The following is an 18,624-nucleotide window of genomic DNA, read 5'->3' on the forward strand; positions in this document are numbered from 1 at the left end:
AACCTATAAAGATATTAAATCTATATTCTTATATTTATTATATCTTACCGTTATAAACAATATAATAACTTTATAACACCAATAATTAATTTATTAATTTCTATAAACTCAATCATTAAATGTAATAAATATCCATATAATAAATGTCATAATAATATTATTAATTATAATAAATTTTACGTTACAAATATTTAAATTATATACTATTTGAACTACTTATATAAGTCTCTAATCACTATTCTTTAAAATAACATCAAATTTACCATAAGAAATTTCTTTTCAAACTATACAACATCTCAAACTTACTCAATGGAGTATCATTAATTGGACAATATAACCAAACATACGGACAATTGGTTTATCAAAGTTCGCGTGGTTCGTCTATGGAAAACATTAACACCAAAAAATGAAGAGGAGTCTCTTTGCTTAGAAATGATTATATTAGATGAAAAAGTACAAAATAAACAAATTTATTCTGTTTTTAAATTGAATTTAAAAAAATGCTTTAATTATTTTTATTTTTTATACTTTTAATATTATTTTATAATACTTTATATATAATTGTATTTTAATATCGTTAAAGTTAAACTTCTCTCAATTTGATAATCATTGTTCATTTTCTAATAATTTAAAAAAATAAACGCAATCATTTTTTTAACTAATTGTTAACAATGATTTACTAACACGGAGGGAACATTTCTTCATGTAATTGTGAAGAAAAATATGATAAACAAATTCAAACATTTGTTAGAAGAAGGAAAAGTCTATACTATCAAAAATTTGAAAATAGAAGATGCAAATGATTTGTATAGAGCAATTAAAGGTACTATGAAAATAAATTTTTTAATAACAACTATTGTGAAAGAAATCAAAGATCCAATCTTGAACATTCTCCAACACTATTTTGAATTTACATCACTTGAGACATTATTTTTGCATCACTTGAGACATTATCTGACAGAGTGGGTCAAAGACAAATTTTAACAGGTAATTTTATTTTATATTATTTCAATTATTCTTATTAAAAATAATTTATTAAAAAAAATAAACACATTTTTGTTCTTTTTATTGTAGATGTCATTGAAAAACTGCATGCAATAGGAGAAAAAGAACAAGTAGATGTTAAAGGAAGACCCACAAAAATACGAAGAATGGAATTGATACTCAAAGAGTAAAAAAATATATAACCAATTCATTTTTCATTTAGATATATAGTTATTAACAAAATACTATTAATTTTAGGAACATCGTGTTGAAAGTCCGTTGTGAAAAAATCTCTCAAATCAGATAAATAAAAAAATTACAACACAAATCAAGGGCCAAAAAATTGTTGCACTCATATCAAGTTAGTGAATATAAAGGTATGATCTTTTTCAAAAAAATTTAATTTATTATTTTTTTAGTTCAAAGAATTATATTTTATATAATACATTAATTGACCCAATATAACACAATCTTATTTTATATAACCTATTATATTATAATATTTTAAGTGATTATTAGGCACAACTTTAAGTACAAAAATCTATATCAATCCAGAAATTGAAGAATTCACACAGCTGACTTATGGGTATTTCATAACTAATAAATCTCTCAAAATTAATTCATTTATTTAATTATTCAATTTAATAAATATAAAAAAACTCCTAAACAAGACTGATCAACATGAAAAAGTAACGGAGATACCTAGCCAAGACAATGCCAACACAAATCTTAAGAGCAGAATGATTAGAAATCAATAACTATTCAAGATCTAATGGCTATGCAATGGGAATCTGATGATCAGGTATGACAAAAAAATCTCACAACATAACAACATGCATCATACATTCATTCTTATTCAAATACAATATACCTAATGATAACATAAATAAAATATTGGAATAGGAAAAGATCTTTACAATTTTAGCAACTATAAACGAAATTGATGACAAATTTGGATGGAACTATGTTGAATGTGAAAAGTATCATAAGAAAGCATATAAAAAAGGAGACAACTACATTTGTGGCACATGTAATCAAACACCACAATATCCAACCATAAGGTAACTTTATATACTTTTCATAATCTCATTTAGCAAATTATTAGTTATTAACCTAATACTTATTTTAGGTTCAGAATTCAATTAAAGGTTTCAGATCAAAGTGCTACAGCAACTTTTGTATTATTTGATGGCGTAGCAAAAAAATTGTTGGACACAACTGCTTCAAATCTAATCACACTCCAAAAAAGTAATGATCTTGAAGCACCACCCCAATTGAAAAACTTGTGCAACCTCACACTTATTTTTGAAGTCAAACTAAATGAGTTTAATCTCAAAGAAGGTTCTCAACAATATACTGTTACCAAGACATTTGTTCCAACTAAAAACACTGAACAGCAACACCCATTACAACAAATAAAACAAGTAATACTAAAAAATTACTTATTTAAAACATCATTTTTATTTCTAATTTATATTATTCATTGATTATAGGAACCAACTTCGCCAACACTAATATCATCAGACGAAGATCACATACCTATCAAGAGGTTGAGGAGAAAAAAAACGATACAAATTCAAGACACATTTTCGAAAGAAAACCATACATACAAAGAGGGAGCAAACAACACAAAAGAAAGTGCACACAACTCACCAATTCACAAGGAACATGCCTTCACAACAACCTATGATAGAAAGAAGAAAGCAACAACTCTAACAACAACCAATAAAAAAAAGGAAGACGAGTGCCACATAAGAAGACCAATTCCATCAATTAAACCAAATGCAAAAATCAATTCCAACATTAAATAAAATATCATTTAAATTTATTTTTAGTTTATACATATTTCATTTAATTCTACAAAACATAATAATTTTTAATATTTATTATATACTATTATTAATTTACCGTCCCGCACATGGCGCGAGTCACATTCTAGTTACTACAAATTACATGAATAATTTGATTTTGTTTTGTACTATTCATTGATAGAAGTACCTAAGGACGGACCAAATACAACAATGAGGGGTACTTGCTCCACGGTATTTTTAATTTTGTTTTAAAAAATATAATTATATATAATATGCTTCCATTTTAAATTTTAAATGACCCCATTACAAATAAAATAAATTCAATTAGTTAAAGTTTTAAATTCATTTTTTTATCATTTTAACTATTATTTAATCTAATCAAATTTAATTATTATACCGTCACTCCTTTATTCTCTTAAACCCTCTTTTTATTTTTATATTTTCAACATTCTTTTTCTATTCCTTGTCTAATGATCATCTTCTCTTCATCAAAAAGTAAACTTTAAATTCTCTAATTTTTTTTATATAGCTCTCTATGACTCTATGTATCTTTTAATTTTATTATTTCTCTTTTTGATATTTTCAATTGTAATTTTTAATTCAAATAATTATAGTTTAGGTATTAATCTAATATTTTATTTTTTCATGACTCTATATATTTTATTTTATTCTCAATTTATTCATTCTTATTACTTATTTTTTATCTTTTGTTCTATTACATGTACCTATATTATATATAAAATTTTAAAATGAACTAATTAATTTACTAATTTAAAATATATTTTTTACTTTTAAAAAGAATGATAAAAAATATTTTAATTACAATATATAATTAAACAGATGCATAAAATCTTTTATCTAATATTATATTAAAATTAAATTAAAAATTATATAACAAATTTAATTATTTTAAAAAGAAAAAAATTGTAAATTATGTTTCTATCATTTTATATAAACATACTTTTCATATAGATTTAATTTTTCTAGTATTTATATATAATTCTAATTTCAAATTATAAATACTAATGTATCATTAAGCGCTAATATGTCAATTAATTCAGTCTTTTATTATTAAATGTGTATAAAAAAATTAGTTAAGATAATAAACATATATATATATATATATTTTTGTCCCCACTCCTAAAATTTTATGGGTTCGTCACTGTATCCACCATCTGTTATTTTAGAAGACTTAATTGATATTTTTTTTAAAACTAATTAGTCTAAAATCAACATTTTCAACAATCTAATTATCATTTTACTCTAGGTAAAAATTAAAACTTATAAAGCATTAACCCAAATTGTTATTTTGTAAATTTATGGTTAGTAATGAAAGATTGGTTTTTAAGAATATAAAAGTGAGAAATTAATCTAATTTTTTGAACTGTTATATTATTAGATATATTAATTTTTTAAATATAAAATAAAAATAATCATATTTTATACATATTAAAAAATTAATTACTTAATTAGTTATTCACATTTTATACATATTAAAAATATAAAATATATATTAAAAATAAGTTAAAAAATATATATTTATAAATAAATATACAATAATTACTTTAATGATTAATTTTTTTATACATAAATATATACATTATATGAATACTATAAATACTAAACCATTTATCACATAGTGTGGATTTAAAGCATGATCTTCTTTCTAACATCCTTAGCTTTTTGAATTTCTGGACACTGCCATAACAGTTTCAAAGTGAAATGAAAGAACATGCTTAACAAATAAAAAAACAAGCAAAAACGTATTCATTTAGCACTGAATATATCTGAAATTTTAAAAAGTGACTCAAAATAAAGATGGAATGGTGATTGGGTGGGGAAAAAGAGTGTTTTGGAAAAGAAGTTGAAGTTGTCGAGACTAGACTCTGGTCATTCAGTTGGAGGTTGGCATGGATAGTTTGACCTATTGACCATTCAATCGCCATTAACGAACATATTTCTACTTTCTGCTCAACTAAATGTGTCACGTCATTTTTACAGTGACGAAAATAGGCGAAAGAGCTAACTTGAGTCATGCTTTAAAATTTAATGGTACAATTTGGGTCAATTAAAAATTAAACGGCTAAATTAAATCGAAAATCAAATTTTATAAACTATTTTGAGTATTAACTCTCATCTCATCTATAACTCTTCAACACTAAAATAGCATACTTGACTTTTTCATCATAATAATGGAGTCCTTAAACTAGATATAACAATGACAGCTCCATACTCTTGATCCATATAATCTTGAATGGTCAAGAAGAAACTGAAGAAAAATCAAATATAAAATTATCACTACTATTTAAAAAAGGTATATTTAATGTTCAGATCCTAAACATTTATTCGTATATAGTTCTGTCCATGAATCCTAGCCATCCCTTGTTTTTCTTTCCTTTTAATTTCGGAGTGCAATAGCTTCCATCTTCTATAACACATTCAGAAAAGGGGTTAAAAGAAAATGGAAACTAGCAAGTTATGTCTTCATTTTGCTATGATAATTCTATAAAGATCTAGGAAAAACAGGGCAAACAAAATAGCCCAACTATAATCAACAAACAAAATACTGAAATACTTGTTAGTTGCTACAAATTAACAATTAGTTTATATATTAAATCTCATTGATGTATGATATTCTGTGTAGACATGATAACTTAACCAAAGCAATATTAAATAAAGATAAAAGCATTTAATATAATAGATTGGATTCAATTAGAGAAAACTATATTTGCACTTTCAAATGTTCCAATTTTTCAACACAAAGTCACAGACAGATAGATAGATAAGAAGGGCAGGGAAGTCAAGTCAGTTTCTCACAAAGCAACTTGGTGGAAAGTAGCTACATAATTATCGAACATGGTTACATGGCTGGTCCACTTATTATTTATTAATGACTTACAGCTAGCAATACTTTACCTGCTTGACTCACGAAGTCAATCTATGAAGAAAAATCAAAACTATAGTTGATGCATTACTTGGTTTATTCACTTTATACCTAATTGATGTGAAAGTCTGCAAGGACTATTATCATATTATCATGGCGGATCATGATGCAGAATCCTGCTCCTCACAATTCATATACGATGTTTTTCTGAGCTTTAGAGGCTCCACAAGATGTGGATTCACGGATAATCTCTACACCGCTTTGACCAATAAAGGAATCACTACTTTTAGAGATGATGAGAATCTTAGAGTTGGTGATAGAATCAGAGATACTCTTCTTGAAGCCATTAAAAGATCCAGGATGTCCATTGCTGTGGTGTGTCAGAACTACGCCTCTTCAGCATGGTGCTTGGATGAACTTGTCCAAATCATGGAGTGCTCTAACAAAGGAACAAAACGACCAGTTTTCCCAATTTTTTACCATGTGGATCCATCAGATGTCAGGCATCAGAAGAATCAATATGACCAAGACATGAAGAAGCATGAAAGCAGATATGGCAAAGACTCGCACAAGGTACAAGCATGGAGGTTGGCTTTGCAGGAAGTTAGCAATCTAAGCGGAAAGCATTGTAAAGTGCATAGGTGAGTAACCTTTAATTTCATGAAGTAACCTTAATGTTTTAGTGTTAGATTCTGTTTTCACAGCTTCATTACAAGTTTTTGAGCATTTATAGCAACTTTGTTTCATTTATTGTTGGTGTATGTATATAGTTCTTTATATAGAATGAGTACATCTTGAAGAGGTATTTCTTGCAGCTATGAAAGTGAGATGATCAAGAGTATTGTTGAAGAGGTCTCGGCAAAGCTTCCTCCTGAACCACTATATATTAAGCATCCAATTGGTTTTGATTCTCACTTTGAAGCGGTGGAATCACTTTGGAATATCAAATCTCATAATACCATTTGCATGTTGGTCATTTATGGAGATGGTAACAAGACCACATTTGTTGGAGAGTTGTTTAACAAGTTCCGGCATCAATTTCAAGCTGCGATTTTTCTTGATAAAGTCTCTGAAAAATCAAGAAGTGTTGATGGCCTAGAAAACCTCCAAGTAGCACTTTTGTATGAGATGGGTGTGCATAAAAAACCTAAGCTGGGAAGCACATTAAAAGGATCTTCTGATATAAAACAAAGTCTCCGCAATAAAAGAGTCCTTCTGGTTCTTGACGATGTTGATGATACCGAACAGTTGGATTCTTTGGCAGGAGGAGGTGATTGGTTTTGTCCTGGTAGTAGAATTGTTATAACAACAAGAGATGCCAATTTTCTAAATAATCAAGTGTTAGATGGATTCAAGATTGAGAAATATTGCATTAATGAAGGTGAATTTGATAGAATGGAAGCTCTCGGGTCAAATCAAAAGCAAGATAAGGTAGTCGAGGAAGACATGGTGGGCTTTGAGAATATCTTCAACGATGTAACTAAGCAGTTGAAGGAAAATGACTCACGTGTTGATGTTATCTCCATAATAGGCATGGGTGGATTGGGTAAGACTACTCTCGCTAAAAAAATTTACAATAATGAGGTGAAGAAGTTGTTCTCTTGTTGTGTGTGGGTTACTGTTTCTAAGGACTACAAAGCCAAGGAGCTTCTTCAAAGCCTTCTGAAAGGTTGTGGGTTATGGGAGTCCATTAAAGGCAAAGACATAAGCGAGGATGATCAAAAGAGCAAGGTCCAAAAGTTCTTAGAGAAGAAGAAGTATTTGATAGTGCTTGATGACGTATGGGAGCCTGAAGTTTGGGATGAGGTAAAATGCGTATTTCCGAAGAACAATAATGGTAGTGCAATATTGATAACTAGCCGTAATGATGGTGTGGCAAACTATACAGGATCAAGGTCTTACTACCCTCCATTGCTAGAAAAAGATGAAAGTTGGAAACTTTTCTGCAAGAAGGTCTTTAAGGGAGGAGAGTGCCCATCTGTTCTAGAATCTATTGGTAGATTAATGACTGAAAAATGTAGAGGCTTACCACTTGCTATTATCACCTTGGCGGGGGTTGTCGGGAAGAAGAAGAGACTAACAGTTGAGTGGATGAGAATCATGCGCAGTGTCATTTGGTATCTTGCTAAAGATAACAGTAAAGTCACCGAGGTACTGAAGCTTAGTTATGACAGCTTGCCACAACGATTGAAAACATGTTTTCTATACTTTGGGATATATCCCGAAGACTATGCAATTCCTGTGAAACGATTGGTACAATTATGGATTGCTGAAGGGTTCATACAACCGCCAGAAATAGGAATATCAGATGGTCTAGAAGTAGAAGATATTGGTGAAGAGTACTTGAATGAGTTGGTGGATCGCAGCTTGGTGATGGTGGCAAAAAGAAGGAGTGATGGAGGAATCAAAAGCTGCCGGATTCATGACCTTCTCCTTGATCTTTGCATATCAGAGAATAGAGCTGAAAAAGATATAGTGTTCTGCACGGAGAAAGACATTAGATCCCTTGGCAACTTCAAATCCTGTAGGTTGTCCCTCCGAGGGAACGACTTGGATTCATTTAATCAGTGTGATCACTCCCGCATCCATTCTTTAATGTGCTTTTGGAAATATTATGATATAAAAAACGCGTTGATCAATGTAACGAGTTTCGATTCAGCTCGCATTCTGGACTTTGGAGATCCCGCTTTTGGTTTATCATCACAAGCGGCCCAGAACTTGGGTACATTCATCCATTTAAGATACTTGAGACTACATCAGGATCCATACCTCGAGAATCATTGTGATTTCATTTGCTTCCTTGCGAATCTAGAAACTCTAATTGTTGAAGAGAATTATGATTTTTCTTTTGAGCTCCCGCATGGAATATGGAGGCTCAAGAAACTGAGACATCTTGAAGGGTGGCTAAGGATGACGAGTAAGACTGCTCCACCAGACATGTCAAAAGAAGAATGTTTGCCGAATCTCCAAACTCTCCAATTTGTCTTTTTTGAAGAAAAATTGACAATGTCCTCCGTTGTTAATGGAAGATTCCCCAAGCTGAGAAAATTGGGTTTGGCGCGGGATTTTGGAAGTGAATGCACAGAGCATGAACAATTACAAGGCTTGCATCACCTAAAAAATCTGGAAAAACTAAAACTAGTGGACTTTGGTGAATTGCCACAAGCACATGAATTTCCCTCCAACATTACCAAGATAACGATAACGACATCAGCATTTTCGTATGACTGTGGCATCAGGTACAGTTACTTGAATACTCTAGGAGACCTTACCAGCCTCCATGTTCTTAAAGTAACCTCACCAGCGGCACACCGTGGGGACTCTCTTCGCTTTGCTGCTGGAAGCTTCCCAAATCTTGAAGTGCTTCATTTGACAAGTATGCAGGTCAGAGAATGGATATTAGAGGAAGGTGCAATGCCATCTCTCCAACACCTAATCATCGGCGACTATGACTTGGATGAGCTTCCAGAGCAACTGTGGTCCTTGACTAACTTGCAAGATGTGCTTGTTTTTGCCCCAAACCCAGCATTGAGAAATAGCCTCCAACGTGTTAAGCCCAAGAATGGTTGTAAGCTCATCTTAAAACGACGGGGTAATTTTTTTTTTTTTCCTTTTTTAACCTACAGCTGCCTTATTATTAGTTTGTCTGCTGAATGTCTAGTAGAAATTTCTATCTTTTTATGTTTACTAAAAGTTGAAGGTATTTTTCCCCTCCTCTCTCTCACTCTCTCGCACACACATCATGGCTTTAGTTCACTGTTTTCATTTAATTGCAAATTTCATTTTGCCACATTGGGTTAATCAAGCATTTTCTCTCATTTTATTGTTGAGGATAGACTTTGCTCTTTGTTTCAAAAGGTTACTTTATTTGTATCTATTATCTAATTACTAGAGAAAATATTATTAGTGCCTATATCAACAAGAATCTTGATATTGATTTTGATTTAACAAGAAAAGCGTCCGTATATTGCTGTTTCTAAAACAAGTAAATTCATCCAAGTTATGACTACTGTCATGTCCTATACCACCAAATAAGAAACTACCATTAACTTGCTTCATCCATCATATAAAAAATAATTAGCATACAGCATACCTATAGCTTCTTTATGACATTCTGATGTGATGTAGTAAACATAATTTGTTTTTTAAATGTTACATTTTAGGATTTTTATTACAATCACCAATATAGTGATTAAGACCAAGTGAAATTTTTTTAATTAGTTGTTGTATATCATTCTTTTGTAGCGGTTTATTATGCTTTACTTCTATTCATTTCTGTTTTGAGTTTGCATTATGCATATTCTGAAATGTTGCTAGTTACTCTAGTCTGATTTCTCTGTCTTGGATTGGTAGTTTCTTTTACATATTAGTTTAAGTGTAGCAGGTTGATGTAAGAACGTAAAATACAAATCCTTAGTAACTGACTGATAGCAATCTGATCAAGAACAACTTTTTGGTTTTAAAGATATGGTGAAGATGGTGATGGAACTATAGCAAGCTCATCAAGAACAATTTTGTGGTTTCAAAGAAGCAGACAAGGCAAGTGCACATAGTGGATTTGCCACCAAAATAGTTTTGTCGCTTACAAGCCCAAGATGTTACAGATGTGAAGGATTGAAGAGATATTCTTAGATGGGATATGCGAGAGTAAACCAGAGAGCTGTTCTATTTTGGATGTTGTGAGGTTGGGTCTTGGATATAATGGTGTTTGTTTGGTTTTATGTGTCATGTATTTTTTAAGGCACCTACTCAAATGAATATGCTAAAAACATCTTTCATAAAGATATTTGTGTTAAAAGTGTGATTTGTTTGTTTAGCCATCAAACCCTGCAAGCTGCAATTCATCATCTAATGGTAAAAAATAAGTATATTTACATGGAAACAATTATAAAATATTTATGGTAGTATCCACTAATTTTTTATCATCTTAGTTCATATAAAAGGAATACTCTTTTCCTGTGTTTATTTCTTAGAGGTTTTTTAACGAAGTTCCTCTTATGTGTATTCTATTGGTGAGTGGCATGATCATGGTGAGTTTCATTTTGTTTTGAGATTTCGTTCATAGCTACCTGTTTAAGCTTGCATAGCTTCGTTATTTCAGGGTAAAGCTTTACTAAACTATCAAATTTAAAAAAGAAAAGAAAAGAAAAGTGAAGGTAAAAAAGCAATCTTCTCTCAACAAGCTAAGGTGCACTATAGGCTATAGCATTTACTCTACCATTTGCTGAGAATTGATTTTTAACAATCCACTTTTGCTTGACTTATAATCAAGATGATTATATGCTTATATTTATGTACTTAAATGCAGAAAATGGAACTTAATGAGCCAATACAGCTCACTCTTAAAGCAAATAAAAAATCATTCAGAAAACTGAATTAGCAAATTGATAAATCTCAACGTGGAATTCACATGTTAAATCTCATAGTAAAGTGTGATATTGTGTGTATACATTGCACGACCTATTACGCTGTTTTTACCGACCACCAACGCATAGAAGAAAAGGCAATTAGTAATATAAACTTTTTAGAATAATTTAAACAGAGAAATTAGTATTGAAAGAACCGAATCTAATGATAGATCAGTCAAAGATAATGCAACAAAGGAAATATTGTACAGCGATAAAACATGCTTAATCTAAGAAATATTAATTTACTATTACACATAATTAAAAGACATATTGAATTTAACAAGAGGAAACTCAGTTGCATTTTCAAATGTTGAGTTTTCCCCAAACATAGTTGGAAGGAAATCATACTTTAAAGCAAAAGAAAAATAGAACAAGAGTTTTAAGAAGCTTCTTTCCAGCTCAACTTGCAAATCCTACACTTCATTTACAACAGAATCAAGTGTCCAAGTTGTTCCCACGTTAGCTCCTAATTCACTTCCCTTGTTTGACCACTTTGTGATTCTGACAGCCTGCAGAAAAGATCAACCAGTAAAATTCACCGCATTAGACATCAAAAAAGAAATAATCTTAATCTCAAAGAACCTCAATGGGAGACGTGACAATGAGAAGGAAGACATGGGTTAATGGACTTCAAATTCACTATCAATGATGAAAACTCACATTTGGTAGCAACTTACTGCATAATCCATCAAGCTTATTTGTTTCTAATGAATAATAGGCAAGCAAAATTAACAGCAAGAAAATTGTGCAAAGCATACATTATAATTATATACCTTTTTTTCTCTTCTTCTGCTTGATGTTGCTAGGGACAGCCATGAGACAGTCCACATGCACAACGGACCTTATGTGGTTGGAAGGCTCACCAAAAAGATATTGAACAATAACATGTTTGAGCAGCTCTCCTCTGGCATTATATATATAGAACTCTATTTCACCATCTGAAGGATAACATCTTCCAATAATATCCCCGTTAGCAGATAAGCACAGAGGCTTAAAGAATCCAAGGGAAATCTCATAGAGGGTCCAAGACGACTGCACTTTATATTCTTTCATCACCTATATCTCAGTTGTAATCTCTTCATAAAAATACAAGGTTAGGCACGCTCCTAGCAGGACAAGATGGGGGTTATATAGGTCTTTTGTTTCTATTGGCACAGATATCTTGGAGAAACTTCTTTCCTTCGGATCAAAGATAAGAATGTCAATACAGTACTCATAAGTAGACCAATGAATAGCCCCGTTACAGAACAACCCCTAGGTTTCCAGTAATCCCAGTACAATGATTTGGGAAGTGCAGGATCAAGATTAATCCATGAATTGCTTCTCAAACAACACAGATCACAATGATTTTCGCCATGTTTACCCTTATATGCTACAACTACTACATAATCATCTTGTGACGCATCATACTCAAAGCCACATAGAAGCGCATCATGGAGAAAGCAGAAGACCTTAACAAGACAATCATAATCTCTATTGCTTGTTGTGGCATTAACCATATGAGAGTATGAGATTCTTTTGCTGGAATCAGTGAGTGGGTTCCATAGGATAAGAAACTGTGGTTCGCTGTGTAAGAGTACGAACCCTCTGCAGGAACCAAGAAAATGGAAATCAGAAGGTGGATTTTTCATGAAAGGAATCCTCTGAATCAACGCCATCATTATCATCTTGAAGCAGTGCGTCGAGGTCAATGGAGTAAGCGTCAGAATTGTCTTGGAAGAAGAGGCATGTATGAGAGGGTGCGAGAGAGAGGTCAAGATGGGATTTTGCGAAATTGGGATCGGAATGAGAGTGTTCCATAGCTTGGAAACGCACCTGACGCACACAAGATGTTTGATGGGAACCCTCAGTAAGATTGCTTGTATCAGCTCCGGAGGAAGGAGATGGTTGATGCTCTTGAGCTTCTTCTTCTCCATGCTCGATTGCTCCATTTCTATTGGTCTCGATGTTAGGGTTTTTGGCAAGGAAGGAAATTCATATCATCATATGCACATTCCCTCAGTCCGTTTAAAAAGACGGGAATTTTCCCGCGTTTTTTCCCCTTTTCAGTCCTATAAATAATGCAACTTTAGGATCAGTTATATTAAAAAAATGTGGAAGCAATTGATAATTTTTTGGAGTTAATGTTGATTTTGGTCTAAGGTAAAAGTAAAACTAATGAAAATAGTTTCACTAAGCAACAATCCCCTCAATCCGATGTTAGGGTTTTTGGCAAGGTAGAAGGGAGAGTGGATCCTCTCTCCGGTAGAAAAAAAATTGAATGGTATTCAGTGAAAAATTTCACCATTCATTGGATTCTCTCTCTCATGTATTTTTGGTCCCACTTGTAGAATGACAAAAAAAAAATGGAGAGGATCCATTTTCGGGAGAAGGTTCATATGCACATCCCCCAATCCGTTTATAAAGACAAGAATTTTTGCGCGTTTTCGATTTTCTTTTCAAATGAAATAATGCAACTTTGGAAACAATTTATTTTAACAAAATGTGGAAGCTGTTGTAAAATAAATAAATAAAAGGTACTAAATATAAAATAAAGATGTGTAAATAGATAATTTTAATAATTTTCATCACATTAATATCTTACACTAATAAAAATGTATTAATATTATATGAAAAAATATAGATAGACAATGAAAATATTAAATAATGTGAACAATAGATATATCGGATGTTTAATTCACTAGGTGTACGGATGATTATTTTAATATTACGAATTTACTAGGTAAGTAATTTAGGAGTGTAATATATTTTTACTTTATTGGGCCAAATTACAGTGTATAAAAAAAAGAAAAGAGAGGTGAGAATGTTTGTTATTGCAGTGTTATTAAAGGATGGTTAACCTCCTATTTATACATATATTAGATTTTAATTTTTCAAACTTCATTAAAATCTTGTTATTGAAAAACTGAATCGTCCATGCATTAATAGACATTCAACTCATCCTTTATCGTAACAGAAGCAATCAATTGTTTTTTTGAGTTAATGTTGATTTTGGTCAAAGTTTTAAACTAATGACAATAGTCAAACTAAGCAACAAATCCTAGTTCAAGGATAAACTTGATTTCCTAAGCGTTTGCTGAATTCAAGTTTACTATCAAAACTCATTATTAGTTGTTACAATTTACAAGATAGCAAATTTGAATTCCTATTGTATATAGACTCGCTGATCTATTCATGCATCACAATGCAAATGCAAGTAAAGGTTAATTGAAATAAAAGCTTAGCTTGTTTGCTTTGTTTTAAGACCTCTAAGTTTTAACTTTTTCTGAAAGTATTGACAGCAGTAAATACCAGTTTAGCTAAAGATTTTTTTTATTATTATTATATTTCTAGTATTTTTTTTCTTTTTTCTTTTTCCATGACATCCTATAAATAAAAAATACTAAAACTTTAATCAGAAAATATTTTTACTAACCAAATTTTAATGTTGTTCTAACAGAAAGTGCAATTAAAAAATTAATTCAATTTCTCATTGTGAATGTTAGGCATGCTTAAGTTCTAGTAACTGCCTTTAGCTAAATCAGTTAGAATGCAACTAGTTCTGTTCAGTCCATTAGTTGCTGAGATGGAATTAGTTAGTGGTTAGAAAACTCTAGAAACTATTGATTATAAGTAACAATACTTGCTGCTACAGAAATCACCTTTTTGGTTCACAATACAATTCACAGATTCATTCCTTTCTCTCTGCTTCTCTCTAAACCTTCACATCAGATCTCTGAGTCTTCTTGGTTCAGGTTCTTGATACCTTTCATGGTATCAGAGCTTGGTACCACAACTTCCGTAACAGTCTAAGAAAGCAAATCTGGTCCAAGTGAAGCTTAACTACAATGGCTCAAGTGTTTACAGCAACACCGATTTCAATGAAATTGGATGAGGATAATTACCTGCAGTGGAAAGATCAGGTGGAATCAACAATTGAAGGGAATGACATGTTGAATCACATCACAGGAGAAGGAATACCACTGCAATTTCTAGTCTCAGAGGACGGTGAAGCTGGCACAGTGAACCCTGAGTTTCAGAAATGGAAGAGGCAAGATGCACTCTTAAAGTCATGGTTGTTAGCTTCAATGAGTAAAGCGTTCACAACAAGAATGGTTGGCTGTACCTTTACGTGTCAAGTTTGGAAAAGAGTGGAAGATCACTTCTCCTCTCAGATCAAGGCAAAGGTGATGCAGCTGAAGAACAAGCTGAGCACCATTCAGATCGGTGCTTCTGTCACTGAGTATGTACTGTCAATAAAAGGGATTATAGATGCATTAGCCTCTGTAGGAGAATCCATGAAAGAAAGTGACCATGTAAACGCAATCTTGAATGGCCTGACTGAGGAATACTCTTCGTTGATAACCTCTGTTCTGACCACAGCAAGATATCAAGGTATAACAGTAGGTGAGTTAGAAGCTTTACTCTTAGCACATGAAAGCATGTTATCAAGATTCAGGAGACCAGAAGCTTTTATTCAAGCTAATCTAGCTCAGCACTTTAGAGGTGGATTCAGGGGTAGTTCTCGAGGTAGAGGTGGCCGGCCGTATAGAGGAGGCAGAAGCTCATATATGGGCAGAGCAACACAAGGTCACCCCTCATCTGGCAATGGAAGGGGACAGTATGGAAGAGGAAACTACAATAATTCAAGAAACTATGAAGATTCAAGAAACTATAGTCAAGAAAGGAATTACTCTCAATTTTCTCAATCTAATAAGCCACAATGCCAGGTCTGTGACAAAATAGGTCACACAGCAAAAACATGCTGGTATAGGTACAGTGAGGAACAGTATGATGCAGGTTACAATGAAGAAGGCTATAACAATCAGATCTCTCAACCTAAGGCCAACTATAGTAATGTGCTGACAACTCCAGCAACCATTCAGGATCCGAACTGGTACCCTGATTCAGGTGCTACACACCATATGACACATGATGAGCAGAATCTAATGGAGAAGGAGGAGTATGGAGGAGATGAGCAAGTTGTGATAGGCAACGGAACAGGTTTGCAAATCAATTATGTTGGTAATTCGTGTTTTAAATCTGATTTGAGCTCTAGGTTGTTCTTAATGAGAAAATTATTGCACGTACCTGAAATCACTAAGAATTTGATGAGTGTGTACCAATTCTGCTGTGATAACAAAGTATTCTTTGAATTTCATGCTGATAAATGTTGTGTTAAATCACAGGAAAACAAGAAAGTTATTCTTCAAGGGAGTGTTGATAAGGGGTTGTATAAGTTTGTCAGATTCACCACTGCACACACACCAGCAGCCTATGTTTCGTCAGTAAAAGGCTTGAATCAGCTTCTTCTTTGGCATGCTAGATTAGGACACCCAAATAAAAATGTCATGTCAAAAGTTCTGAGTGCTTGTAATCTTTCTTTTACAATTGATAAACTAGAATGTCCAGCCTGTTGTATTGGCAAGTCGCATCAATTACCTTTTCCTATTTCACAAACAGTGTACACAAAGCCATTAGAACTTGTATATACAGATATTTGGGGACCAGCACCCATATCTGATAATAATGGAAATTGGTATTTTGTAAATTTCATTGATGCATTCTCAAAGTTTACTTGGATATACCTTCTTAAAACTAGAGCTCAGCTTAAATCAGTCTTTAATCACTTTCACCAAATGATTGAACTGCAATTAGACACAAAATTAAAAATGGTACAAAGTGACAATGCGGCTGAATATGTTGGCTTGTCAAAGATTTTGCAGGAAAAAGGAGTTTGTCACAGGTTCTCATGTCCGCATGTACATCAGCAAAATGGCTCAGCAGAAAGAAAACACAGGCATGTAGTTGAGATGGGACTAACGCTGCTGGCTGGAGCCTCAATGCCAACCAAATTCTGGGGAGAGGCGTTTACAACAGCAGCCAAGTTAATCAATGTGTTACCCACACCAGTTTTACATGGACAGTCACCTATGGAAAAATTGTTTGGGAAGAAACCTCCTTATGAGAACCTAAGAGTGTTTGGGTGCCTATGCTTTCCTCACCAAAGACCTTTCAACAAGTACAAATTAGATTTCAGATCATCACCCTGTACATTTATAGGATATGGTACAACACAAAAAGGGTATAAGTGTCTCACTTAACAAGGAAAAATCATCACAACCCCAAATGTAATTTTCTTTGAAAACAGATTTCCATTTGAAGAAGCAGCTAAGCAGGGACAGATGCCAGTTGATCCAAGCTCAACTCCAACAGTTTCAATAATGCCTAGAATTCCCTCAATCGACATTGATAGTGGACAGCAGCAGCATCCCAGTTCAGACTCAACACAACAGCACCAGCAATCAGTAGCAACAGCTCAGCAACATGACACAATCCTGAGACAACAAACAGCACGTGCAAGTGAAGATATGCAGCAGCGCAGTCCAATGGCAAGTTCAGCAGCTTCAATGGTTCCAAGGGTTCCTTTAATCAATATTGAAAGACAGCAACAATCAGGAAGCATCACTGACATAATCAGACAACAACAACCACACCAACACATGATCAACTCTACAAACAATAGACAGCAGCAGCAGTCACAATTGGCAAGCCTAGCAATCAATGTACAACAGCAGAACCGGCAACAATTGAACAATTCAATGGTCAATCCACAACATCAGCTTCAGGACAAATTGAACACAAACAATAGACAGCAGCAGCATTCACAATTGGCAAGCCTAGCAATCAATGTACAACAGCAGAACCGGCAACAATTGAACAATTCAATGGTCAATCCACAACATCAGCTTCAGGACAAATTGAACAGCTCAACAATCAATAGACATCAGCAGCCACAATCTTTAATCAATTCATCAACCACTCCAAAACAGCAGCAACAGCAGCAACTATTAGTCAATTCAGCAACAAGGTTCAATACACAACAGCAGCCTCAAGACCAGATGGATAGCTCAACAATCAATATACAACAGCAGCCACAACCTTCAATCAATTCAGCATCCAGTCCACGGCAGCAGCAGCAGCAACCACTAGTATCACTAATCAATTCAGCAAACAGGCAGGAACAGCAACCACAATTAAAGAACAATTCAAGACTCAACACACAGCAACTACAACAATTAAGAATTAGTTTACAACAGCAGCAGCAGCAAACAATACCTTACACACAGCAGCAACAAGAATTAAGAAATCAGCAGCACCAATCAAGACCTTACACACAGCAGCAACAACAATTAAGAAGCATCAATTCACAACAGCAGCAGCAGCAAACAATACCTTACACACAGCAGCAGCAACAATTAAGAAATCAGCAGCAGTCAAGACCTTACACACAGCAACAGCAACAATTAAGAAGCAGCCCTAAGATTGTTTACACACAGCAACAGCAACAATTAAGAAGCATCAATTCACAACAGCAGCAGCAGCAAACAATACCTTACACACAGCAGCAAGAATCAAGAAGTCAGCAGCAGCAGTTAAGAACTTACACACAGCAGCAGCAACAATTAAGAAGTACCCCTGAGACTATCTACACACAGCAGCAGCAACAATTAAGAAGAGGCAGCCCTGAGACTATTCAACAGCAACAAAATTTACC

At 33.1% G+C, this 18,624-nt stretch overlaps 2 protein-coding genes across 3 annotated transcripts; one reads left to right on the forward strand and one right to left on the reverse strand.

Annotated features, from left to right (window-relative positions):
- Nucleotides 1-5,702: 5,702 nt before the first annotated feature.
- LOC107486187 (putative inactive disease susceptibility protein LOV1) lies at nt 5,703-10,477 on the forward strand. Of its 2 annotated transcripts, none has more exons than XM_021141737.2 (3): nt 5,703-6,320; nt 6,495-9,271; nt 10,145-10,477. In XM_021141737.2, exons 1-3 carry the CDS (start codon nt 5,833-5,835, stop codon nt 10,171-10,173), a joined length of 3,294 nt encoding a protein of 1,097 aa, XP_020997396.2. In that variant the 5' UTR covers nt 5,703-5,832; the 3' UTR covers nt 10,174-10,477. The 2 variants fall into 2 exon arrangements, with proteins under 2 accessions (XP_020997396.2, XP_052116817.1); XM_052260857.1 differs by lacking the exon at nt 10,145-10,477 and having other exon boundaries at nt 6,495-8,918; nt 9,064-9,218.
- Nucleotides 10,478-11,316: 839 nt separating this feature from the next.
- Nucleotides 11,317-13,026, reverse strand: LOC107486477 (F-box/kelch-repeat protein At3g23880-like). The gene is made up of 2 exons (XM_052260865.1): nt 11,861-13,026; nt 11,317-11,596 (listed from the first exon to the last, which is right to left on the reverse strand). Exon 1 carries the CDS (start codon nt 13,016-13,018, stop codon nt 12,233-12,235), a length of 786 nt encoding a protein of 261 aa, XP_052116825.1. The 5' UTR covers nt 13,019-13,026; the 3' UTR covers nt 11,317-11,596; nt 11,861-12,232.
- Nucleotides 13,027-18,624: the final 5,598 nt, after the last annotated feature.

Source organism: Arachis duranensis, chromosome 4 (assembly GCF_000817695.3).
Source record: "Arachis duranensis cultivar V14167 chromosome 4, aradu.V14167.gnm2.J7QH, whole genome shotgun sequence".
In the NCBI taxonomy this organism is placed as follows: Eukaryota; Viridiplantae; Streptophyta; class Magnoliopsida; order Fabales; family Fabaceae; genus Arachis; species Arachis duranensis.